At 43.7% G+C, this 26874-nt stretch overlaps 2 protein-coding genes across 2 annotated transcripts; one reads left to right on the top strand and one right to left on the bottom strand.

The window, feature by feature from the left end:
• The first annotated feature begins 455 nt into the window (after window positions 1-455).
• Window positions 456-19296, top strand: LOC142412365 (claudin-19-like). The gene is made up of 7 exons (XM_075507456.1): window positions 456-929; window positions 1621-1732; window positions 3320-3595; window positions 12592-12756; window positions 12903-12984; window positions 15784-15894; window positions 17296-19296. Exons 3-7 carry the CDS (start codon window positions 3376-3378, stop codon window positions 17393-17395), a joined length of 678 nt encoding a protein of 225 aa, XP_075363571.1. The 5' UTR covers window positions 456-929; window positions 1621-1732; window positions 3320-3375; the 3' UTR covers window positions 17396-19296.
• An 87-nt stretch (window positions 19297-19383) lies between these two features.
• Window positions 19384-21032, bottom strand: DUSP28 (dual specificity phosphatase 28). Its single transcript, XM_075507457.1, has 2 exons — window positions 20557-21032; window positions 19384-19616 (listed from the first exon to the last, which is right to left on the bottom strand). Exons 1-2 carry the CDS (start codon window positions 20902-20904, stop codon window positions 19482-19484), a joined length of 483 nt encoding a protein of 160 aa, XP_075363572.1. The 5' UTR covers window positions 20905-21032; the 3' UTR covers window positions 19384-19481.
• Between the last annotated feature and the right edge of the window lie 5842 nt (window positions 21033-26874).

Genomic DNA, 26874 nt, shown 5'->3' with positions numbered 1-26874 from the left:
AGGCCAGACCCTGACCTGAGGAAACCTCTGTAAGCTTGTGGTGGGAGACTGCTCTAAGTGGTTTAGTACTCTATTTAAATGTGCTTTTTATCTCTTTCTGATTGCACTGGTGGCCATGGGTCAGCCTCAGAATTTGCCTGAACTAAGAAACAATTAGCAGGTTCAAAGCCATATATTGCTGATGTTAAAAATGTATATATACATATGTAAATGAAACCAGTGTTGTAATCAATGCTCTGTCTCTGTTTTTCTATGTAACAAAATGAAAAAGACTTAAAAGAGTTTTTTAACTTTCCAATTTAGACACTTTTATCACTTGTTTTTGCTTCCAGAAACGTTATCAGGAGTGATTTGTTTGTTTAAGTGACTTAAATATTTTTTTTGTTAACCCTTTCTGTCCTGTGTTCAAACCACATACATTTTGGCTGTGCTGGTTTTAATGATAAGGTGATCTTTTTGCTCCCCCAGGGCTTCTTTTTATCACATGACAGCTCTTAGTTGTATATAGCCTATGTGTGCAATTTTGAGGGATGATGCTCTGGACTTTATGTATTTATTTGGTTTTGCTTTATGGTCATTCTCCTTTGGACAGTTGCAAAGCTATTTGCTATTAGTTGTGCCATCATCTCAAATCTATAAACAGTGACAGCATATGGCAACTAGTACAATCAAGTCCTGAAGGGCAGGGTGTACGTGGTACACGTTGAAAGGGGAGGAGGGATGTGGTGTCAGTTGAAGTAACAAGCTCTTTGCTTTTGAACGCTTCTCTTTTGCAGATGGTTTCTATTAGCGAACTCTTACCCTGTTAAAGCAATGCATTTCGGTGGCATCACTTTTATCGTTAAAACTACAAGAGTGGTAAGAAATCAGCACTGCCATCGCATGGGGACTGCAGTCTTGTGCATGACTGGTGGCCCAGGGGGAATAAGGTATCGTCTGGACTGTCCCATGGGTTTTGCATAGCAGCAGCAGGGTCAGGAAGCAATGAGTGAAAATGGCTCCTTGGGGCAGAGGAAGACAAAGAGAGGAGGAACACCAACAGCAAAGTGCAGAGCTGTCCCGGGCTGCCAGACCTCCTTTGGCCAGGAGCCAGGGAGGTCTGTCCTGCCTCGGGGCATGTCTGAAATCACAAACAGTTTTGTTTGTTAATGTGATCCACTGGATGGGTGTCTGTCTACACTGATTACTGATTGCAGGGCTTAAATGCTGCCAGGGAAATATAAAGAATATAAAGAAAATGGATTTGTTTAAACAAAGAGACACACCTCTCCTTTTTTTTTTTTTCACTGGCCCTTGTTTTACCCCCTGGAAATGTGCATTTCAGGAGAGGCTCTAGGGCTCTCTGCTCCTGCGTTGTGTGTCCTATTGATATGTGACCCATCACCGAGTTCCCAATCCTCACTGAGACACCAGACCCACTCCCTAGTGCCTAAGGATTCGAATACCAGCACTGCATGCTTTGCTTTCTAAGTAGTAAAGGTCGTCTTTGCATGCTTGTCTGAAGAAAATCTGGAAAATTAAACACCTTCCAGTTGGTCCATCGTGCACCATGCTATCAAAGTTTATTCTTCTTGCCATTTTACATCTCCCTGTGTACTGAATTGAAATGTCACCATCTAGATTCAGATCACACGTGTGCCTTTCTGTTGAGGAATACGTACCCACAGTGAGGAGCTCATGGATGTTGTATCACCTCTAACACGTGCATTAATATGGGACAGTCATTTTACAGGTGGGAGAAGGACTCTTACAGTGGTATTTGTAGTCCTGCTATAACATGGTTGAATTTGGGTCAGGGTGGAGGAAGGTTGTTATTCTGTATTTGTGAAATCTAGTTTCCAAGCTTCCTCACTTTGAAACCTGTGATATTTTAAATTATTGTATTTTAATGCGAATTTTGTGTTTACAACTTTGACATATGTTCTACCCATAGTGATGGTGCAGAGCATATAGTTTTATCTTCTTTTCCTTATTGCCAGGAATGAATTGTGATTGCATGGGTCATACCTATGTAATAGGCAGAAACATTAATTTGGATTATTGGCCTGCCCATGTGATGTGAAGTCTGCTTGAATTTGTTGCTTAATTTAAATTTATCATTTATTTCAGATATTCTCTGTTGACAGTTATGTGTGTTTTGAAGAGGTTACCCAGTCACTTGAGAGACAAATGCTCCCTCCTCAATGTGAGATTAAACTTTTATAGTGGAATATACATATTTTTAAGAGTGGAATAAACTTACTCCTTCTTTTCTTGTGCAAACAAATTCTGAGTGTTGCAGTCATGTAAAATGAATGATTATGGAAGGAGGCTTGAATTCTTCTTCTTTTATTTATTTAATTTTTTTAATGCTGAAAACTTGTATATTCCTTCACAGTGTGGGCTGCATCCTAAAACAAATCCTGTCTTCAATTGTTTGCCTGTTTTATACGGACACAGGCCTCCTTTCATGAAAACAGTGTCTTGGTGACAAGTGCAACAAAAGTTTCAAGTAAAACAATCATTGCAAAAATTGTAATAATATTTTTCTGTATTGCTTTGGAGTCTGATGGTGCATGGGCAGCTCAGTGGCACTGACAAAGCAAATTATATGCCAATGGTTGCCAGGTTAATCTGATCATCTTTGGTACTAACTTACATGATTTTGTTGTAATTTTCTTATCTGAGTCGTCCATTTCACTGAAACTTTGCTGTAGCAAAAAGCCATGCCTGACTGAGCCTTTGTGCAACAGTCAGGCAGAGCTTTGCCCCCATGTCCTTGATTTTTAGAATGGGGAGAAAGGTCCTAAAGAGTACGAAACTTTCACTTGTTTGATCAAACTGGTCCTCACAAAGTGCTGACACTAGGGTCTAGCAGGAAGGTAGATGAAACAGGTTAGAAACATATCGTAAACGTGAGTATCAAAATTTATTTTGTTTTAAATTTGTAGTGATAGGCATTGTAATGGGGAGATGAATAATTTATTAAAGCATTTGATAGTTTTTATTTTAAAAGAATTTTGAGTTAGCAAACAAGTAAAGAACAGATGAAACATGGCAAATTCGAATTAGAGAATTTCTCAGCTGGGTCCTCTGGGTTTGCTCTGTTGGTATTTTTTGTGGTAAACATGTATGGTAATGAAAGTGTTCCTAAGAAAATACTCGGATGTCATAGAATATTTAAGTATTCAAATTATTTAATGAGATTTAGATTCCAGTTCTATAATTCCCTTATGTGATAAATTATTTTGTAGGTAGGCATACTTTTGATGTTTTCGTAAAGGTCAGGCTTGCGTAAAGATAACTCTAAATACTGTATGTGTATAAACTGTTTCAACAGGTTTTTAATATCAGAAATTTTGGGAGGCTTCTTTGAAAACAACTTCTGTCAGAAGAATGTCGTCGTCTTCTCTACAAATTTGTGCATTGCTGCTGGCTTTAGCAGGATTGACCATTTTACTTGTTACTACCACATCTAACAGATGGAAAATTTCAGGCACTGCAACAGTGCTAGTTACTGCAGACTGGATTTCTGAAGGTCTTTGGATGGACTGTGCAGTGACTGCTTTTGGATCAATACAGTGCAAGAGATTTCCCTACATGTTGAGTTCAGACAGTAAGTGCACATGGCATATGTATATAAAATCTAGGGATGTAGTTTTATTCCTTCTTTCTGGACAGCACGTTAGCGCGGTTGGACAGCATATACTGTGCTTGTCACAGAGGGTCCATTATTTGGATTTGTCCTGTAGTACTTCCAGGCAGGTTAAAGGGCCCCAGTGAAATCCATATGCTTCACCCTCCAGTTCAGCTCAGTAACTGCTGTGGCTTTATTGCCATCTCTGTTGTGTTGGCATAGAGGTATGGGTCATATACAATGAATCTAAGATTTTTTTTTTATTGTTTTGGAAGAAATAGTATCCTTTTACTTGGCCTAATTCTTAACTACAAGCAGATCATAGGCCAATGAGTGCTAGTGCTTGTTTGTGCTTTGGTGTGAGACCAGGCTTCGTAGATATTCCAGAACTTGTTTGATACTTTGTGCTAAATCTGTGTATTTTTCTGGAACGTCTCAGAGGTGGCCAGCTTAAAATATGTCTGTGCAACTGATGCTTTTGTGTTTTCTGAGGTAGACCATGCTACAAGGGTAGTTTATCTGCAAATAGAAAGAGAAGAATTGTCTTTGTAGGGACTGAAAATTATTTGTTTGGATTATTCTGGATTTTAAAAATATCTTTCTGTAAATATTTTTTTGTGTGATAAAGGACTAGGAAGGACCAATATTTAAGTTCTTTCCTCAGAAAACTGAGTGTAGAAACAGTAACAGTATAGCCTTTGAAAACTGGTGTTTTGTTAAGCTTTCTGTGTTAAACAGAACTTTGCATTTATTCTTTTACAACTTTCAGTATTGTGCAGTCACGTTATGAGTTATATCATGGAATAATTTCTTCAAGCCTTCCCTGTTTTATAGATCCCTGATTACTGTCATTGCTTTGTCTGGACTCTTTCCAGCTTATTTATTCCTGATGCGCAGTGCTCAAAACTTACAAATACCACATCTCTCAGACTATGAACGCTTGCTTTTCTTGATACAGATATGGACTCCACTGAAGTCAGAGCTGCCTAACTGTAAGGGAGATCTCTAAAATGTGAGAGTTTAACTCTCAAGAGTTAACTCTCAAGATTCAGCATATTTGTGGTTCTTCCTCAGGGCCCTGACTTCAGTGGCCTCATCTGCTTTCATAATGATGGTGCCAGTTTAAGAATAAGTATCAGCATCCTGTAATGAGGCCAGAATTTATAGCCTCAAAAGGAGGCTAATCATATCCTTCCAAGGATTTAAAAAACTCTACTCATTGCATCAGAGACAATGGCAGCTTTTCATACTGTTCTAGTACCCAGCATCAGAATGCTCCTCTCCGAGACTACCTCTATGTAGATACCAGGATGCCTAATTTTCATCTAGAAACTTAGATACGATTTCTGGAAATTAGAGTGATGAGATGGGGCCAACAATCCTTCAGTTCTCGTACGTGGTAGCAAGATGGCATAGATACTTACGATGGTGTGGCAGCTCTGCCTTGCCTTGTGTAACGGGCAGAAACAGATGTTTCAGCCCTGTTATGGAGACAAGCAGAGTTAATGTGGGACAGCCTCCTTTTTTTTTTTTTAAATGCAGTTTCATTACACCCAACACAGAAAGAAAATATTCGCCAGGAACAGAAGAGTTCCTGGTGAACTGAAGCAGTCGCCTCACCAGGCTTCTCTTCCCTCTCTTCCCGTGGCCCCCATAATTGGAAGAGAGGACCCCTGGTTGGCAGGGCTCAGTGGATCATCTTCAGCTGTTCAAAGAACTGTGTGTCCCCTAAAATCAGTGCGGAGTTCCGCATGCCAGCTGACGGGCACGTCATGTGGCTGCCTGGAGAGTAATTGCTGTCTGTCACAGGGCTGTTTCTCTTCCTACAGTGCTCAGTCAGCATTCCTAGGTCTTGAAACAAATCTACAGAAGTGATCAAAAAAGTACAGCTCATGTTGATCAAACGTTTAGGGCGTTAATATTGTCAGTATTTTTTTCACAACTGTATTGGCTGATCTAATTTTAAAAAATACTATTTCTGCCTGTAAACCCTCTCTCAACCATATTACATGCAAATATGCTCTGTTCTGAGAATTTCAGAGGGGTTAGGAGCAATTTCTCTGTATGGTCATATATTGCTATGGTCATATATGGTCACATCTTGGCATCTCAATGTTAGCATTTTACTTAAATCAGGAGTACACTTTCGTAGTGAATTTTCCAATTATTCCCATTTACTGCACTTGGTTTGCATTGCGGAGTGGTCTTGGAGTGTGCAAATTGGTTTCCTTGTGGATGAAGCAAAGCAGGGAAATGTGCTCCAGGAACGCACCTCCTGGCTTTCAGCCATTGATGGGTGTTCAGTTTGCTCGACCAGGTTAGAGCAACTCTGAAGGAAAACTCCCACATCATGGATGGTGGTGATGTGAAGCTATCAACACCAACTCTTTTACTCTGCTGATGCTGAACCTCCTGCAGAGCAGCATCTGCTGTTATGTCCATCACTTACCAAACCATATTTTATGAAATTTGGTGAAGAATAACCCTATGTTGTTCAACAACATTGAAGAGTGATTTCCTTAAGGGAATGATTAAAATGCCTGTTGCCATATAGGAAAAACTCATGCATTCCAAGTCTGCAGTTTAGTCTTTTCTGTTTACATGTGTGCTTTATGACTGCCTGTTGAAATAGCTTTCTTAATTAGGAAGAGATTTAAAAAAAAAAAATGGAATTCTTAAAATTTTTTTTATCCTTGGCAGCAGTAAGAAATCTGGGGACACTTGATTCAAGGTCCCAACTAAAGTAAACTTTCAAAGTGCTGTCAGCAGAAGTGATCGCTGAAGTCACCAGGGTAGCACCTGTGTATGGATAAATTAATTTGAAACTCTTTGAAGGGCTTTTAATGGGATGCAGATACTCCAGTATACTGGTATAGTGTTCATTTTACTATGCCATCATTTTTCAAATTGCGCTGACTTAGCAGAAGGAGGGAATTCCATAAAAGTCACCCGAGAAGATCAATTCTTACCACACACCATCTAGTTTCTTTAAAAGATTGCAAGTACAGAGCTGCACAGGATCACACTAGCTGTGCTGCCAAATCTGTTGTTATTTAAATCAATGACAATGATCCTCTTGGCTGCCAAGGGAGCAAAAATGTCATGGTGGCACTGTAGTATCCTTTTGCAGCTGAGCCTACCAACCTACAGCATCAGCTCAAAGTGACCAGTGAATTTTGAAAAAGAAAAACCCAGATACCTGTTATGGGCAAGTTGTGACTCTCTCAATGGCTAATCCTTCTGGTAGTCTTTATGTAAATGCCATGAATCTGTTACCATGTTGCATCATAGCAGGATTATTTTATGAAGAAACTCTGACTCCGTTTCCTGGAGATAAGAGCAGGTTATCACTGCAAGAGATGGTTAACCCCGGTTGGATACACAGGCAATTTAAGGTATTAATACTAGTGAGTGATGTGAATTGAGTCTATGATTTTGTCTAGTCAAGAGCAGAAGCAAGTAAACCAAGTTTAACATATTCTACTTTGCCTAGAATAGATTTTCTTTAATACTGAGACATTCTGACAAACAGATGCAATCAGCTGATATGTATTATTTTTCATATAGCTGTTTTCCTTCATAATTTTATTCCTTTTGAGATAGGTCTGTCACACTGACTCATTCATTCCCTTATATTTAATATCTGTAAAACATACATTGTTACAATTGTATTCCAGTGTAAGTGGGACTATTTTTAAGACTGAATGTGTTTAACTATAAATCAATAGACTGTAAAATATTAATGGAAACGACTCATCCACAGACTTAACCTTCCTGAAAGAAACTGGCAGTACAGTTGCTATGGATTACTTCTGACAATAACTCCAAAAAATGTGCTAAATTTTCTAGCAACAGAATAAAGGTCCTGTTCTCAAGATTTTTTATGCTTGAGTCATCAAGAAAATAACACAGTAAAGCTTTTTGATTTGAGATCAATAATAAAATTACAAACAATTTTAATCTTGTGTAAACCCTAGTTGACTTCAGAGGAGAGACAGAAATAACATATTTGCCAATATTATCACTCTTACAAGATATTTTGTAGGAATACTGACTGGACTTTCTAGGCTGAGACTAAGAATAGGCTCATTTTGTCACTTATCGTTAGAAAAAGAATTAATATTGTCATTTTTTTTTTAAATGTTAGTGTCTTTATCATGAACTGCTCCCACTTCTTATTGTCATGCACTGTAAGCCTTATCTCTGAGGTTGAGCAAAGAGCAAAGGTAGCCTCATTTTGGAGTGAAACCCAGAGATAAAACAGCAAGGAGGCTTCTGAAAGGCTTCACTTGATTGTAATCTAATTATAGGGATATTTAACTGTTACTACTCACAAGCATGACTGCTGTGTTGGAAATTGTTGGTTTTCTTTTGTGCTTGGGTGGGTGGGCAATTATTGGAGCTACTTTGCCGAATAATTACTGGAAAGTCTCCAGTGTACATGGTAGTGTGATCACAACGTCTACGTTGTTTGAAAACCTGTGGAGGAGCTGTGCAGAAGACAGCACTGGAATATCCAACTGCAGAGAATTTGACTCTATGCTTGCACTGCCTGGTATGTGACTTTGCACAGTCTTGTTTATATTGCTTAAAAATTTGTTGGAAAAAAGTAGTAAGGCTTTTGTTGTGGTAGTCTGGTATTACTGGAAAATACCTGGCCAAGAAGGACTTTGTGGGTTGAAGTAATAAAAATCTCTTAAGCAGCCGAATGTGTCGAGCACATTAGGAGAGGCTATAAAATAAGGCATATGAAGTCGCTTGATCAAGCATTTATTTTAATGGGTATTTTAAATATGGTGTAATCTCTTTTCTAGCATGGTGTGGGAGGAATTAGTAGGAGACATTTTTTAACACATCTTATGACAGTTCCATGTTTATTTGGAATTATTGTATGGGCCTTCTTTTGCAATACTTGATAGCAAATGTACTGTAGCTGGAGTTTTTTCATATAATAGGTAGGAAATACTATTTATAGCTAAGAAGTGGTAGTGACAATGAGTCACTAGTAACAGTGAGTATATGTTATACATATGATAACATTATGTTATGAGTATAAGTTATACAATGAGTATATGTTATAAATTAATATACTTGTCAGGACTTGTTAACTAATGTCTTGGTGGATGTGGTTCTAAATATCAGGAAATTTAGATCTGCTGGCTCCTGTACTCCGTATCAGTCTTCAGCAGAATTGTTGATTGTCCTCAAATGCTCAACTAAGGCAATATTCTGTGGATAGTAAGCATGTTTATAGACAGTGAAGCTAGTTTTTATTAATCTTGAGTAATTCAGTATGTAGATACTTATCCCAGAATAAAAATGCCTTCCTACTTAGTTGAATCTACACTGGGAGGTGGCTAAACTAAAGAGGTAGGAGGATACTCCTAATCTGAAGAATGTGTAATATAGGATTAGTGGGAATGAGGTGTTAAATTCACTTTCTCTCTCAGTCTGAAATAAACTGATGCTGTTGACCAGCTCTGACAGTAGCACAGCAATTCTCTGAAACGGTGTCCAGTATTTAGAGAATAATATGTTCTTTTCATCTTTCGGTGTTATCTAACAATTGGTTTTAAAATGCATATGTATATTAAGAGGAACATCACCCTATTTAAACTTCTTAGACTCAGCAATAGCAGGATCATGTCCATCGGACATTATCCTCTGCAGAGTGCTTATGTGAGTGTGCATTTGTTTCATGTATAAACCACTTCAAGGGTTGGTTCGTAACTTACTGCCACTGACTCTAGGCAGCATCTTGTCACTGATGTATTTACACGTGGTGTTGCCTCTGAGAGTGTCATCGAGCTCCCATGTGTGTGGATGTGGGCAATGGGGCCACATCAGGTCAGCACCTTGGAGCTGCTGAGAAAAAAGTGGGTTTTAAAGAAATTGGGGAGGGGGGAGCAGAAAAAAGCATCATGAGTGGATGTGCTAAAGCGAAAGAGAAAGGAAGGCAAGCACCAGCAAGGCTCCTGGAGAATTGCAGATAACAACATGGAGTCAGCAGGAAGGAAAAAAATGGGGCCAGACAGAAAGTAAATGAATAGGCCAGGCTCTGAAAGTGAATTTGTGAAGACTAAATTTGATCTGTTGAAGAGGAGGTCAGTTATGCTGTTGAGAAGATGGCAGTATATTTGAGGGGAATAGGCAGGGGGAAGGGGAATGGAAAAGCAGCTTGCAGAATTGTAGAGACAAAAAGGTTTTAGAAAGGACAACTGAAAAAGAAACAAGTTAGAAGACACTGAATTGTAGAAAAAGTCGAGAGGACAGTTGGGCAAAACAGGAAAGAGGAAGAAAGTGGGGTTGGTAGCAATGAGGGGTGAGCAAACAGTGGGACCTCCAAGAAATGTCTGTAGTGCTTGCAGATGTGAGCCAAGGCAGACTAAAACTTGTCATGGTCAGTTTAGGTGTGTTTCAAATTGCTGTTTAGAAACTTAGCTGAAACTGCTGCAGCAGAAGATGCCAGGGGCTGGGGGAAGGGGAAAAAAAGAAAAACAAAAGTGTCTTTGTTACCTCTCATCAGAAGGACCATAAAGATTTTCTGTGAAGGTTTCCTTATTGGCAGCTGAGCTATGTGGTATACCTCTGTTTTTTGTTTTGTGCATGGGAAATATCAGACTTGGTTCTTTTAAACAGATTTAAAGCTTTTGAATTCAGCAAGCCATTAGCCCAAATCACAAATGTTTGAAGTGAAGACCTTTTTAAAAGCAATATTGCATAAGATTGAAACCATGACTGGCTACTACGTATAGCTAGCACTATCTATCTAGTCACAACTAGATCAAACATTTGATATAAAGCAATTAGTTAGCTACAAAATGCTTATTAAACTCCTTTTTTTTCCTTCTTTTTAGGGTTCCATAGGTGTTTCTTTCAATGACAGGATTTTTGGGATACTTTCTTACAATTAGTATTGATTGATAAAATGAACTTTGTATCTTGTTCAATAAGCTCATTTTTAAGATAAAGACAACAAAAAATTGAGCTTTCTGGACTGTGAAGTAAGCTCCTCAGTTGAGGCTGTTGAGGCTATCGTATTGTGGTACAAAGAGGATATGGTATGAAATTTCTTCTGTTAAAATAATACAGCCATTGACTTGCAAGCAGCTAGCTTGAGGGTATGCTTGTTTGTCCTGGAAAGATATGGGGAGTCCCATCTAATACTGCAGGAGCCTCAAAGACCTGAAATGTAAGTTGTTGGATCCCTGCTATGGGTAATTCCTGCTGCCACGGTGTAAGATCCCACACTAGAAAGCAGCGTCGGAGTGGAGTGCTTGTCCTAACAGTATCTTCTGCAGGAAAAAAACTTGAACTGTTAATAGTACTTTGAGAGGTCTTTTCACTTTTATTACTGTCTGTATTTTTTTTCCCCGAAAATTTTAAAATTAGTGCTTAACAAAACATTAATTCCTTGAACAATGTTAATCCTCTAATTCTGTGTATTTATCTCATGACTGCTTATTACTGTCTTTGATAACTCTCAAGCTTTCAGGACCAATACTCTTAAGCAACATAAATCTATACAGCCCACTGAATCTGAGTGTGAATCTATCACTTTGCCTTCTGCTTCTGTGAGTGATTTCTGTTGTCTGGAGAGTTACAGGCTCACTTCACTACAGAGCTAGAGAGCAGGTTACCATGGAGGACATGGAGGTGATCAGGGAGCAAGAGCCTGAATGCTAGCATCAACGATGCGACTGTCCAGATGCAGTCCAGTTCAGACCCTTTTGATGTATGGTTAGGATCACAGAATCATTTAGGTTGGAAAAGACCTTTAAGATTATCGGGTCCAACAAAGTTATCAGCCAAAACCTGCTGGATTGGTGACACCCGGCATGTTTATCTCATAACAAAGGTGCCAAAGTGCCGTTTGACCTGGAACCTGCCAGATGCAGGGTGCCATTTTAAAGGAGCCCAAAGTCCCTGTCTGACCTTTCTTCTTAGGCTGGTTAATAATCTGGTCCCAGTTTTTGTGCAATCGATACCTAAATCTGAATACTGGGAGCTTAAGTGATGCAGGTAACAAGTGATAGGACAAGAGGAAATGGCCTCAAGTTGCGCCAGGGGAGGTTTAGACTGGATATTAGGAAATTTTTCTTCACCGAGAGGGTTATCAAGCATTGGAACAGACTGCCCAGGGAAGTGGTTGAGTCGCCATCCCTGGAGGTATTTAAAGGACGTTTGGATGAGGTACTTAGAGACATGGTGTAGTGATGGTTTTTGGCAGTGTTAGGTTTATGGTTGGACTCGATGATCTTAAAGGTCTTTTCCAACCTATATGATTCTGTGATTCTGTGATTCTGAGAATCGTCAGCATACCAAATTCCCTAACGTGCCCACACCAGCTGTAACCTCTCCGCAGGAGTATGTCTGAGGGAGCAGGGGAGTGCTGCAGCTCTCCGATCTGCTCATCCCCGACTCAGAGTTTAAAGTGCACTGCTAACTTGAGCACTTCCTTTCCCATCTCCCACTGGAAGTAGCAAAGCCAGGACATTTTTCCAATTCCTCTGTAGTGCCAGAGCCCCGCACACCTTGGCTAGGACCCAGAGTTCAGAGGTGTCCTGTGTGCTCAGCTGTACAGGTGTAAGGAAGTCACCAGGACCTGTGAGTAGGAGACTTATTTCTGCTCCTGTAAATGACCATATATATCCCTATGTGTTTTCACAGGACTTGAAGATGTAAGCTATGAAGGGCTTGCTATAATTTTTCAGGGTTTACTAAAGCCCCAAGAGGATTTACTGAGCTTATAAAGTGTAAATGTAGTTCAACTCTGAAATCTGATTGACTTCAAGGGTAAACACTCTAGGGTTTTGATGCTTCTCTGAACCAAGTAACCAAGTTGGACAAGATTCACTCCTTACCGCTCCTGTTAATTTTGTCACTCCCTCTAATTGCTTTTATTTTTTCAGCACAAGATTAATTTAATTTCTATATAGATCCTGATTTGTTTTCTCTTTTTCTGTCTTACTTAGCTTATATTCAGGCATGCCGTGCCTTGATGATTGCTTCCATCCTTTTGGGATTCATAGCTACAGTACTCTCGCTGCTTGGTTTGAAGTGCACAAACGTTGGGTTGAGCAATGAAGATGGAAAAATGAAGTTTGCTGTCACGGGAGGATTTCTCTTTATTTTAGGAGGTAATATTGAGGCTGAAATGAGAATGCTATCAATACTTTGTATTGCTTTCACAGCTAGCCTAAATGAAATGAACACTTGTTCTTGGTTTAAAGTTGTTACCACCATTCATCATTCACCTGTGTGCTTTTTAAACTTTTTCTGGTAGGTCTCTGCTCCATGGTGGCTGTTTCTTGGTATGCTGCGATGGTTACAGCTCAATTTTTTGACCCATTGTACGCTGGAACCAAGTAAGTTAATAGGTCTGTCATACCAAACTCCATCATGCGTTACAGTCAGCTGCACTAAGCACAGCTGCTCCAGAGTTTCAGAACCTGGATGGATCCCGTTATCCAGTCCTACAGGAGAAAAAATTTGTCTTCAGGGAATCTTTTCAGCTCAGCAATGTTGGTGGGGAGGGAGGAGAGTTCTCTTTGGGAAGGTTTAGTGAATGTGTGGGGAATATCAATCTCACATCTGAGGGTTTTCTGTACTGTGTTTACATTTTCTTGTGAGACTCAATTAAGTGCACATCTCAATGCTATGAAGAAGAAAAGATAAAAGTCTTAATTTTCTTCGGCATTTAGACCAAAAGAGGTACAAAATTCTAGTTATGGCTAGAACACAATGCCTCAGATGTACAAGCAAATGAAAAAAACATACAGAAACCAGCTTGAACTGCATACTAGTGACCTGCAGATAGCTGAGAAATGTCATTGAAGTGTGCTGCTTGTCTTAAAGAAGTAAAAAAATATTTTTCACTATATATTAGCAGCTCAACATTTGTTTGCCTTAGGAATTAAAATGAGGCAAAGTTTGTGGGACTATTAGCTCATACTGTTGCGCACAAACAAGTTTCAAGGTATAAAAGCCCTTATTCTTGTCTGATATAAAAGCAACAGTCTTCAAACCCAAATGCCCGCTTAATGGCACCTTATCTAGGTCAATAGATTTAGCAATGAGGAACAAGGGTGGAGGTGATGGGACCTCTCCTTCAGAAAGGGGAAAAAAGGGAGACAGAAACATAATATATTGTCTGTGGAACATGAGAGAGCTGGTTTGGGGAAAAGGGGACATTTATAATTTGCCAGTACCTCTACCAAGTATATGATTTTTAGATCAGTAAACTATAAATCTTTAGTTGCTAGGATAATTTTTGAAGTGTTTTGTAAGTTTCTTCCTGAGAGTCAGTTCAGGGAAGTCAGAGGTAAAGTGCTTTGTTATGAATCAAAGTACTTTAAGCAATTGCTTTGGATGTTTGTCAGTTTTCCTTGTGTTTTCAAACAAGCACTTACAAAGAAATTGCACTTGTGAATGCTTTTCGTTGTTTTATATCCCCTTGAGAGAATTATATGAAGGGTAATAAATACGTTAGAGGACCGAAACAACTTGATAAAGAATTTCAGTTAGTGGAATAGTTAGCGAGTTTTATAGTTACCTGGTATAGCTTTGGGGCTTCAACATCAATGCATGTTAATCAGTTACCAGATGGCTTGCATTCAGTAGCTAAAGAAATCTTTTTTTTAATATCTAAACTTCATGTTTAAGACTATCAATTCACTAAGCAGTTCTTAGTCGATTAACTTTGATCATTGTTAAAGCCAGACATGCTCTTGAGGAAGTTTGTGCTCCTTGGACTCTGTGAAACAGGTTTAAATTCAATTGCAGGCCAGTATTGATCTTCACTCTTAAGAGACTGGCAAATCTGGTTTTTCAGATTGCATTTTTTTGCCTGACTTCAGCAAATTAGGAAAGTTAACCTCTACTAATTCTCAGAGGAATTTGTCATACAGCTGTGAAGGCAACCTAAGTTCTCCTGCAGATCCCTCCTATATACTTTCCTTTGGTATGACGTCTACAGCATTCCTGTCTATAGGTGACTAGTGAGCAGAGACAATTTCATGCACTGGGCAACACTCTCTGATTGTTCCTTAGTATTCCTCCAGCAACTTGCACTCCTGTTTTTTTGAGATAATGATTGTGTCCTTGTTCTGTGTTTGGAAAGCGCCTAAAACAGTGGAGACCTTGCGGCTCCAATGTGCGATGAGAACACGGAGAGCAGTGAACTGGTGTAAACCTCTGAAACCTTCCTGTTACCAATTAATTCTGGAGTCAGAAATGTCAATACTTTTAAATAACGATTTTGTGTTTACAAGTGGAAAGAAAACACACATACCTGGTTTCAGTATACCTTCTACGCAGTCCATGACACACGTTTTGCTCTCATATTAGTTATCTCAGACCACAGAGGTACAGCCATATTGTGGATATAGTCTTTGAATATAAAAACTTGTTTGCCTCTTTTTGCAAAACCCCTGCCAGACTTTCGCAGGCTCAGTTGTGTCTAGTCTTTGGGTCAAATTCATTATCAGTGAATTTCTTGGACTGGACTAGGGGGTTTTCTGAAGGGTGTAGTTTTCTACAGTAAAATGGGGAACTATTCTTTTTCAGCCTGGGACTATTCATAAATGTATTTTAGCCATATAACTACAGAGACTGCTGAATATTCTTTAGGATACGTAAGTTTGAAAACTAGCCCTATACAAATAGCTACTTGTAGGTGATCTAGCATCAGGTCCATAGAAAACTGATTTCTATGACACAGACATGTCATGACACAGCCTTTTCTCATGACACAGACAATAAGGTCCGAATCATTCAGGTTCACAAAATTACTTCAGTGGCATAGACAATACAAGGGCAACATAAGTGTTGTGGCTGCACAGAAGGTATATTATTATCATTTATTATCAACAATTTATTAAATATATGCAAGTATTTATTGCTACTTATCTTTGTGTTGCTTAGTACTTTCTGTACTGTGACTAATTTGGCAGAGCACTTAAATATACATGTAAGAGTTTTATTGAACAGACACAAAGCCAGATCTGTTCTCCTCTGTTATCTGTTGAAGTACCTTTCAGTTACCTGATTTCTATGCAGACTAGAATTGGTTTGTTTGCATGATTTGTGCACCTTATGGCTCAGTGTAAAATAATGGCTTTGCAATCCTGTTATATGCTCTTTCCATAAAGTCTTTCATGTTTCAGGTATGAACTGGGAGATGCTCTGTACTTAGGCTGGGCTGGATCTGTTCTTTACGCACTTGGTGGGACCTTACTGACCTGTTCATGCAAAGGGAGGAAAAAACAGGATTACAGGTAATCTTGGATTTGTCAGTTGAAATAGTAGCTGTCAATTATATACCATTTTCTATCTGTATGCTATTCTCTCTCCCTCACCCCTTGGTATAAATCTGTAGCCATCTAAAGTGCAAACAGGAAATTGTACCTATTAGTTCAGTGCTATGGCATGTCACAGACTTGTGATGGCAGGGGGATGCTGTACCAAATACTTATACTTCCCAGTATCAACTTCAAGTATACTTGTTGATACTTTGCCATCAGCGGTCACCTATAATTAGTATTTGGTAATTCTGGGTACTGCTGATGGTTCTAAGATCTACATGATGAAAATGTGCAGTGAAAGAGTGAACTATCTATTGTCAAAATAAAAGTATATCAAAGAGTATAGTGTATTATAATCAAGTTTTTGTGCAATACTCACTACTATTAAAATATTCAAACACCATTTAATTTGCAGAAAGTGTAATGGCATTTCCCTCCCAAAGCATATCCAATTGATCATTACATGCACATGATTTTTTTCTTGTTCCTTATGGAAATGTCTTGTTGCACATCAAATCAGAAAAGTTGAGATTTCTGGCTTCAATATTTAACCTTGCCTGGATTTGTTTTTCAATCTTAAATTATTCACACATACAGAAGGTCCCTTTCTGAAGGAGAGGGATGAAATTGTCAGAAATAGCAGAGGTCCATGTGTACCCTGAAGAACCCAAATGGCTTGGAGGCTGTACTGGCTAAGCTTGAGAGGATGATAACATGGAAGGAAGAAGCATGCTCACTGCTGCTGTATTTAATCTTAGAAAAGTTAGGTCAAAACACCTAATAAGTGAGAGTGTTCCTCTGATACTCCATTGCCTAATCTGAAGCCATTTAAGTTTTATGGTAGTATTTCACCAACCACATTGGACTTTAGATCTCGCTCACCATACTTTGATACAAAGTCCCAAATATCCTGAAATGTCTTGACAAGCTGGTAAAACTGATGTATGAAATAGAAGTTCAACATGATGAATGACAGCTGAAGGGGTTGGCTGAAGATACTTCTGTTTTCCTTTCTCATCACCTTGATTCCTGTATTAAAAACTGCAGCTTGCACAAAGTCTTTAAGGTCTAGGTTCTTTTCTGCTTTAGGGACTTGACTAAAATGCCTCGAGTAAGAGCACACATGGGTTAGGAATCCAGAGTGTGTTTCTGGTTAAGAGAGAGATGGCTATGCTGCCTGTCACAGAGTCCATCTCTTTCCCCTTAACTACAAGACTGATGAGAACAATAGGTCTCTAATTTCTGCACCTTTGTGAAGTATGTGGTATTGGTGGGTTGGATACAGACCTATATGAGTAACTTCCTAAGTATCTGAAACTGTGGACGTGTGTGTAATACCTACTATTTTGTATTTTTTTTTTTCTTAATTTACAGTTGCAACAAGTACGCATATTCAGCAGGCCAGGCAGCTCATCAGCAGCACATTTATACCAAAAACTCTGAGACAGTCATAAGCAACAAGGAGTATGTCTAAACTTGTCTTTTACATCACTTGTAACGTTAATAGGTTATGAACTCAAATAAAGAAGTGAACTACTTCCAGAGTTCCGGTTCCAAGTTGCAATCTTTCATCTTAATTTGGAGCAGTACAAGGAGGAGGTATGGTTTTCAATGTAAATAGGAATGGTTTTTCCGGGAATGGTTTTCAAATGTAAATAGGTTTCTACAGAAAATGCTGTGATGTGAAATCCTGCGGCATGAAGGTTTTCTGTGTGCCAAGAAGCCTGGTAAAATTTAACCACAGAGTGCAGTGTATCCTGACAATCAAGAGCAACTGTTTCTATTTCAGCTGACTCAAAAATGCGGAACTGATATGCTGTAGCTGACTGCAAGTTAATACGCCTCACAGTTAGAAATGTATTGTGTTTTCATTAATGTTTTGCTTCCTACTTTTGTTTAGCAGCTTTAGCTTTTGACAGGAAATAAACTTTATTCCACAGACTGACTGAAACAGATTTTTTGATGAGTGGTATCCTGGCCATTAATAAGGCTATAGTTTATATACTGTGGGCTTGAAGTCTCATGTTATACTGAAATTCTTAATATGTATGATAGTCAAGATTTATAAAAGCTAAAAAAAATTCCCTAACAACCACTCACCTCCAAATCTGCAGATGTGCAACAAATTTCTTGTTGGTTGTAATGCAGATACCAAAGATAAACGATACAGAATAAACCAAACACAGCTGGGAGTGGAGAAAGCATCTGGTGCAAAAATGCCTTGTGATAACTAAGAAGATGATAGCCCCAATTTTTTATTTTTATTTCTATGTTTTCAGCTTTTAAAATAATCCTATTTTAACTTTGAGCAATCTTTAACTTTGGGAACTTCTACTGCATGTGAATTGTCTAATTCATGTAATTCCCCAGTGGCTTAATTCTCCGTCATTGTTCCATCATTAGAATTTCTGCCTTAAACTACTCCACTGCTGGAAGCGTATGTTTGCCTTGTGTAAGCACTTAGACAGATGACGATGAGCTAACTTTACTTTGTACGGATGCTTTGAGCAACGTGGAATGGAATTTCACACTGCAGGTTCACAGGTTTCATAACTTGTCCCTTTTAAATTACAAATGTATTAATATAGTTTGACAAAATACCTTGGTGTTTGTCTCTACTTTTCATGTCTTAGGATAAACATAATTGTTGTCTGATTTAGAAGCTTCATGCAGCTTCCTTGATATCCCAATAGATAATTTCACAGGGCAACCTGCAAGCAGTCTTAGCAGAAACGATTTAGCCATGTTGCTTGCATACAGATACAGCTGACTTGTAAACTGACACATTAAGGCATGAATTGGGCACTGATAGATCTTGCTAGGCTTAGTAAGGAGAGCTAAAAGGAGTGAGGATTACTTTTAGATTGCCCATGTCATCTTTTTCCCTCCACTATCAACTACTCTTTCAAAAATCATCCCTTTGGTATTTTGGAGAATAATTTCAAAAGCCGAAAAGGCACAACTTGCATGGCGGGAGCTGAACTCTTTACCATCATCTGTATATTCTGTCCTCTGGATTTTTAGGTAATTTTGTGATGGTATTTTGGTCTAGTTGAATGTAAGGAAAATGCAGAGCTCAGGCAGTGACTAAGAAGTTCCAGTGTCGGTTTCCTACCAAAGGTTATGTCAGCTCATGAACACGAATTACGATCCAGTAGGGGAGCGACAAATTCAGAACTTCCTTGGTCTGGCATCAGGTCTTCTAGTGCTGTCACTGGGAAGTTTAATTAAAAAACAAGAGTAAAATCCCTATGTAGTAACTCATTCATTCGTTCAATACATTGTTACTGTATTCAGTGTCAGGGGAAAATAAATGCTGAAGGTACCATGCCTTTCACTGGTTTGTTTACAGTCCTTCCAACCATTTTCTGTTTCTGCTGTTTCTCCCTGCTTATCTGCCCCTTTCCCATGCACCTTCAACGGTAACACTCCGAATGAATGTGATGAACCATCAACTCAGACTGGGGAGTAAGGCATTTTATGTATAGGCGATACATGAAGTGGTGGGGTTTTTTTTTTAAATATCTGTAGCAAACCACTTAACTCTCTTTAAACCATCTTCACACATCGCTATTTTTAAGTCCTTTGCTCAGCAGATCAGACCGCTTTGGTATCTGCAAATCTTCTTCATATCTCTGCAGCTGAGACCAAAATCCTGCATTGGGTTCTGCTACTGGTCTGGCAGCCTTCACCATCTAGGAAACAAGAGAGACATTGTAGAAGCAAGGGAAGGTATCACGCCGACGGATTTCTTCCTCTAAGACTTTTGAGAGGATTTACTTTGGTTTTGATTTTGCTATGGAATAATAAACAGGTGTTTTGGTGAGCTGACCTCACTCTGTGCTTGTTAAGACCTCCTGGCATATGGTCCATGTTACAGAATGGATTCGTGGGTGAGACATGAAAAGGAGTTGTTGGATTTGCTGGAAATGTGAATGACTCTCACAAAGTGTGGTGACACCACTCATCTTTAAGATAGAGTGAAACTTGGTCACGTATCTGCATGCCTGTGTCTAGTACTGAGCAAAACAGTTGTCTAAATTAGAGACTTTAGTGACATACCTACCAAATGGGTGAAGACTAAAAGACTGTAAAGCATGAGCCATATGTATTGGATGGGCTTCCTAATAAAATTGAGATGCTGTTACTCGTAGCTAGCTAGTCCCTAGCTATTTAGCAGGCCTAACAGATTATGTTTCTTTGCTGTGTTGAGCCGTCATGTAGGTGATAAGAGCAAATCCTGCAAAACAACTTCTGCACGTACTTGCTTCCTTTTCACTCATTTGCTTTATGTCTGTCCCTAACTTCATGTATCATGAATAAGCAAATGATAGGGAAAATGTTCACAAAACAACCAGCTTTGTGTATTTTGCTACCAGTGCTTAAAGCCTATTTGCATTTGTAACTATATTTGCCCCAGAAACCTCATGTTGAAAGCTTATTTTTCTAAGCGGGGGGGGGCGGTGTGAAAAAACTTACAGTGGCATTTTATTCAAATCTTGAATATCTATAAAACTGCTAATAAACAGGCGAGAGCACCAAAATAATTCTATGAGAAATCACCATTATTCACTATAAGCATTGCATTTCTTGCCCAAAAGATGTCTAAATACAAACCCGGTATAAGCACAATACCTCAAAGGCGTCCTTGAGCGGGAGCTTTCGGTGTCTCATCAGATAAGCAGTGCAAATGGCCGCTGACCGGCTGCGGCCATTTTTACAGTAAACTAAGCACTTCCCACCGCTCTTCACAGCCTCCTCTATGGCATCACTGCACCGTTCAAAATACCGATACAGGTCTTCCGCCGGGTCATCCAGCACAGGTACGCGTATGCCCCGCACCTGCGGGAGGCCGGGGAACGGCTGCAGCCTGCTGACATTAACGCAGAAGGTGACCCCCTCCCGCCCGAGCAGCTCCTGGTCGCAGGCCGCCCGGGCGCTGCCGATGAGCAGCGAGGCGGTGACCTTGCACAGCGGCGGCATCGGCCCGAGGCCGCGGCGCCGCCGGCACCCCCGCCCCGCCGCCGCGCTGCCGCCCGCCCGCCCCCCCCGCCGCGGGACCGGCGTGCGGGCCGCTGCCCCGGCCCCGCGTCCGGGCCGCTGCGCTGCGCTGCGCTTGTCCCCGCTGAACAGCCTCGGGTGTAAAGGCTTCAGGCAGGTCCTAGTGCCTGCTGGGTCCCGAGAGTCGCGGTTGAAGAGCTAAGCGCAATTCCAGAGCCCACAGGTCACTCGTAAACGGGTCGGATTTGCACAGTCCCTAGCCCTTCAGCAGCTTCTTACAGGAAGCTAAAACGCCTGTCTTCCTCACAGGAAGGCTGCTGCTGGGGTCAGCACTGATGCAGTGTTGGTGCGATGGTGTAATATTGATCTGACCACCTCCAGCTCACCTCCAGATCATCTAGTTGCCCCTCACCTACAACAGAAGCATCTTTTGAGAAGCCAGACAATGATTTACTAGGCTAGCTAGATATGGCAGCGCTAATCTTTCTGGACTTCAGTAAAATTGCTGGTGTGGTGCCAGGGCAGAGAGTGTCTTACGCGTGAGCATGCGGACATGCGTTCAAGCTGTGAAGGTTGGGCGGGGATGGGGCCAAGGGCCCAGCCACAGGAACGCCACATCAGCTGGTGCCAGGCGGGTGCTGCAGGGCTGGACACAGGTACCAGGCACTTCCTGGCGGATTGAGCGTGCGGCTGAGCTTCTTGCACACTTTTCTTTCTGGCCATGACGCAAGAAGGAGCCTGCGACCGATGTTTGCTGCTGGCACAAAGATGAACCTGGACTATCACACTAGCAGGGCCCGTGTGAAATGCAATGCTAGCCAGTAAGGAATCAGCCTTGAGAGACGAGGATGAGCTTTTATTCCATCATGGAGGGAGGGGAAGCCAACCTGCCGCACACCTGCCATCACTCCTGTCAACAACAGCCTGCCAGAGAGATGCCGGCTCTGGGGCCAAGGGAGACAGCTCCCTAACATAAGCACAACAGCACGGCGTCCCTTCCTGCTGTTTGGCACATGCCTCAGCTGCCTGCGGGCTTGTTCCTCTGCCCCGTCACTTCCTTTGCCCAGGGCTCAGGGCATCTGGCTGGAGAAAGGCTCTGCTGGCTGGGTCCCTGGAGTCGGAAAGGAGAAAGCTCAGCAGGAGAGCATTGCCCTGACGCTGCCTGCCCCAGCAATGTGGGGAGGGCCCTTGGGTTTTCCTGCAGCCACGATTTCTGGGATTTTTCAGGCCCTCCCTGGCACTGGTTCTCACCCAGCCTAGCATTTCCGTGGCACACCCTTATTCCCAGGCCATGATGCTGCAGATCAGATGAGGAGCCTTTCTGCAATCACCGCTGGGGATTTTCCTTATCAGACGGGCATGCGTCAGTTCCCCCACACTGTGGAAAGGAGCCAGCTGCTGCCTTACCTTCCTCCTCCCGCCTGGGAGGTGGCAGAGGCTCTTCTTGCTTTTGCCTGCCTTCATCGGTGGGATTTCTTGGGCCCTTGCAGTGGTCCCTGGGCAGTGGTTTATGGACACGCGCCAGTTCAAACCTTGGCGCAAGGAGAAGACACCAACACGACCCGAGGCACCACAGCCCCTTTGCAGCATGCAGCACTCATCAGAGCCATTTTGGCCTTGCTGTGAAGGCCATTGGCGTCCAAAGCAGAGCACACTGTACCCCCAGGACGCCAGGAAATGTCATTACCCAGTAGAGCATCCCAGGCCATGGTGGAAAGACAGTGTTGCCTGAATTCCTCTGCATGGCCCATGAGTCCTGCCTAATGGCATGACTGCACGCCAGGGATGCAGCCGACAGCCCTTCGCCTGTGGGCCCTGTGTGATGCCACACATAGTCGCAAGAGCAGACGAGGAGTGTGCTGGGAACGTTGTTGCTTTGAAGGGGCAGTCCCCAGCATCTGCCTGTGCAGGCAAGCCCTGGCAGCCCAGCGCAGCCAGATGGGACCTGAGCAGCTGCCAGCTAGATCAGCCGAGGGCTACGGGCATGCACATACTCTGGAAAGACGATGATGCAGCCGGAGTAGGTCAGGGAAGAAGCTGCAGTTGCTGTGTGAGTTATCACCATGTCCAGCATCCCTGGGACCTGCAGCAGAGGAGCACAGGGCTGGGAGAGGTGATGCTGGGGAGGTGACCTCTGTGCTCACCAAGGCAGCTGGCTGCCCACTGCCACGAGATGACACTGCCTCTCTGAAACCCTCACAAGTGCTCTCTCATCACCATTAGCCCACCCTTCTAACAAGGAGGTGCTGCCTAGCACAGACACGATGCCATCTTATAAACTGCCCAGCTTTTTTGTGAGGGCAGCAATTAGGATGCTTGAGGAGGGACTGGTTCTTGCTGAGCTGAAAGCTCAGGCTTTGTGGCATCCTTGGTGTGGACGAGGCACTGAACGTGGCAAGTGCCTGGCAGAGCGAGAGCTTGTGGGACTGGAGGTCCCATCCAGCCCAAGGGGCTGCCTAGGCTAGTGGTGCGGGCAGGAGTGCTGCAGTAGGATTTCAAAGGGTGAGGAGCAGCGGAGGAGAAACAAAACACTTACCCTCAACAGAGCTTCTTCCATGGTGTCCTTCTCAGTCATCATTTCCAGAAAGTCATGGTAGTATTTCATTTGCACCCCTGTGTCTTCAATGAGGAGCATGCCTACATCCCTCAGGATGAGCACAATGGTCTGTCCCTTCCCAATGCAGCAGGAGAAGAGGGAAATGGTGTCCTGAATGCCCCATCACTCTCTTAGAAGATACAAAGGTGGCCACAGCTATCTGAGCTTACCACAGGGTTTCCAGTATTTTGCCACCTGGAAAACCACATGAGAAGGACGGGGGGGTCCATTATTGCAGCCGCCTGTCAGGAGGCTGCGATGGAGTGCCAGCAGCCCCAAGGCTCTTGTGTCACTACAGGTGACACGGCTTTGAGCTGTGGCTGGAGCCAGCGGTGGTGAATGTCCCAGGGCACTGTCTCCCTCTGGGCAGTTTTTCAGGAGTGTTGGCTGTTGTGCCATTGCACACAAAGGGTCCATTTTTGGCAGGTGGTTTGCTTTTGAGAAGTGTGAGCTATTCTCCAACCTGGGGGTGGGATATGAGATGTCCAGTCACCCTGTCTATGCAGCGGGGGAGCCTGCACCCCCCACAGCAGCCGTGGTGGCGACGTTTTACCTGGAGGTCCTACTTGGCACATACACCTCGCCGTCTGTCAGGCAGTGGATATCAGTGAGGTTCCTGGCCGGGTGGAAGACAGGTCTCTGCACAGCCAGGTCACTGTCTGCAACCTGGACTTGTTCAGAGACAGTGTCAAAGGAGCTGAGGGTAGGAATTCGGACGTCCTGCAAGCAGAGGAAACAGAAAGGCAGAAAGGTGAGGACTGGCTGGAGGGAAAGCACTAAAGCTGCCCTGCCAGAGCTTTGGAGAGGAGCTGCCAAGTCCTCGCGCTCTCCATAAAAGCTGTGCTGGAGCCAGGGCAGAAGCAGCATCCTCAGCCCCAGGGCATCCAAGAGGTTTTCAGTGACTGGGAAATGGACCACACCTGCGCAAGGCTTATTCCTCCCTTTGCTGGGAGTCCTGGGATGAGGTCCTTGCTTCCCAGGGAGGGGAAGCGTAATGGCAGTCCCTGGCCCAGGAGCGACTCCTGAGCCCCTCAGGGCAGAGAGGGGAGGAGGGTGCGAGCCCACCTTGTGCAGCAGGAGCTGCTGTTGAACGTAGGCAGCCACAGTGTCCCAGAGGGCAGCTCTCACTGGGAAGCAAGCAAAAGCCAGGTCATGCACCGTGCCTACCACCCCCAGCTCTTCAGCTCACTGTGACCAGTGCTGTGGTGGCAGATGGAGGGTTGCGGCTGCCCCAGCCCGACTGGAGACATCCTGGAGAGCAGTGCAGTGCCAGGTCTCGCTCTCGTGGTTGGGCTGCGTGGGGAGACGTGCAGGGGTGTCCTGGCACGGCGATGCAGCAATGGTGGGTTACGGCCACTCTCCTGCAATGGCTGTGGATAGCCTTACCTTGGGCGGTGGCACTTGGCACCGTGGCCCCCCCCCAGCCCATGTCCCAGAAGGCCATCCTTGCCCACCTCCTGCTGGCAGGGTGCTTCCCCATGGCGAGGGGCCGTGGGGAGCTCAGCCATTCCCCGAGGGGCCTCCTGGGCTAGCGCCCTGCCTCCCCTTGCCCTCCCCTCCCCATGGTGAAGGGGAGCAGCCCGTGCTGGCGGCAGCGGCCGGGGGGCTGCAGTGAGGGGCTGCCCCACAGAGCAGGTCGGGGCTGGGGTGCTGCGGGGTGGGCGCTGATGCAACAGGGGCCCCGTGTTGGCTTGGCAGGTCCTGACAGCTGTCTGCCGGGGCAGACGCCCCATGTGTCCCCCTGCACTTCGCCTGGCCTGCGCCCCACCGCCTCTCCCAGGACCAGGCGCGGGGAGCTCACTGCTGCTGCCTGGGACAGGCCTGGGGCTGCCCGGAGGAGGTCGACGGGGAAGGCTGCGGAAGCAGCCCAGCCCTCTAGTCGAGCATCAGTAGCGCCTTCCCCAGCCTTTCCTGCCCGTGGAGGGGCTGCTCGCAGCCACCTTTCTGCAAGCTGCCTTTCTACAGCAACCCTGCTTTCCTAATGGGCAACTTCACCTTGTTACCTGCCTCGTGGGAATTACTGGGAAAATTGTAAGTGGCAAGTGAAGGAAGGAGCAAGTTTGTTTAGGCTGTGATGGCCTTAGTTTGCACAGTTAAATTGCCATTGCTTTATGATAAAGAAGAATAGAAGAAATACCAGTGTTTTCATGTGTCCCCTTGATTCATCTTGGATTCATCTTGATTCATTGCAGCTCCGGCTACTGGGGTAGGGGGACCTGGGTGCTGCCTTCGCGGCTGCCGCTTGGCCGGGCTGTGCCCAGCGGTTTTGGTGGGCGAGGGAGCCTCGCCCTCCCTTTCACTGCGCCCCGGCACCTCTGGCTCCCCGCTGCCCCGGCCCCCCTTCCCTCCCCCGGGTGCCAGCAGCGGTGGCTGGGTGCTGGCATGTGCCCGGCCAGGGTGGAGCGGCAGCCGTTCCGGAGGGGCACCGAGCTGGGGCTGAGGCGACTGCTCTGCGCAGCCCCCCTGCCCCTCGTCCGGAGCGAGCGGGGCACAAGGATCCCCATCACTTCCTCAGATGCATTTCTGCTGCGCAGTCTCACATCTCACCAGTAGAAAAACCTATTTCACTGTCTTGTTTTCCTTCCCAAGTGCCTGCTATTTGCTTCTGTGTGTCATACTTGGCTTTAGTGTGGCCCAAAATCTGTTTAGAGGGATTATCCCATTAAAAGAATATGGCTCACGGCAAAAACACGCCTCCCTTGCAAAAGTACCCTCTGTGCCGAGTTTGCCCATAACAGCTGCTCTTGTTACCAAAATCGTGCTCTTTATTTCATGTGGCATCACTCGATGTGGCATGAACTCTCCACCGATCCCTACGGGGGGGAGCAGCCCAGCAGACTGCTCTGGGATTTGCCAGGCGTGCCTGGTGTGACTCACCAGGGTGAGACTGGCTTCCCTGCAGCCCACCCCAGCAATGGTCCAGGAGGGCCCTGGGTGCCACCAGCCCAGAGCAGCGTTGCTGTTGCATCAGCAGCAGGAGATGTCACTGCTTCTGCACTCATGATGCCTCACTATGAGGCTACCAGTGTTTATTAATTATCTGCCTGCAGCTGACTTGAAGACGGTCCTTCATGCCTGAAAGGTTGTCCCTTCCCACCAGCCTGCCCTGTATCGTGTCCTCGTGCAGAGGAGGAAATAGGAACAGGGTAGTTACCGTTACACGGCGAGTAATTATAAGGTAAATGCAAATGCCATCTCCTGGCAGTGAAGACATTTGCCTCCTCTGAGAGAAGACGGTTGAACTGCAGGGTAGCAGTCTCATCCCCTGGCTAGAAAACGTCTGGTGCCTCAGTCCAGATTTTGCTGGGGGCTGCTGGGGGGTTTCTGGTCTTCGTGCTGCTGCCATTGGGGAATGG

The sequence above is a fragment of the Mycteria americana genome, chromosome 7 (assembly GCF_035582795.1).
Source record: "Mycteria americana isolate JAX WOST 10 ecotype Jacksonville Zoo and Gardens chromosome 7, USCA_MyAme_1.0, whole genome shotgun sequence".
Lineage (NCBI taxonomy): Eukaryota > Metazoa > Chordata > Aves > Ciconiiformes > Ciconiidae > Mycteria > Mycteria americana.
Note: the sequence above shows the minus strand (reverse complement) of the source record. Positions and strands in the feature narration are given on the sequence as shown.

Bases quoted from the DNA above. Each gene is read 5' to 3' on its own strand.
- LOC142412365 (XM_075507456.1), top strand. From the start codon at position 3,376: ATGTCGTCGTCTTCTCTACAAATTTGTGCATTGCTGCTGGCTTTAGCA. The intron at 12,757-12,902 runs GTAATATTGAGG...TTTTTCTGGTAG, and splicing joins ATTTCTCTTTATTTTAGGAG to GTCTCTGCTCCATGGTGGCT. The intron at 15,895-17,295 runs GTAATCTTGGAT...CTTAATTTACAG, and splicing joins AGGAAAAAACAGGATTACAG to TTGCAACAAGTACGCATATT.
- DUSP28 (XM_075507457.1), bottom strand. From the start codon at position 20,904: ATGCCGCCGCTGTGCAAGGTCACCGCCTCGCTGCTCATCGGCAGCGCC. The intron at 19,617-20,556 runs GTATTGTGCTTA...CTTGTTTCCTAG, and splicing joins CGCTCAAGGACGCCTTTGAG to ATGGTGAAGGCTGCCAGACC.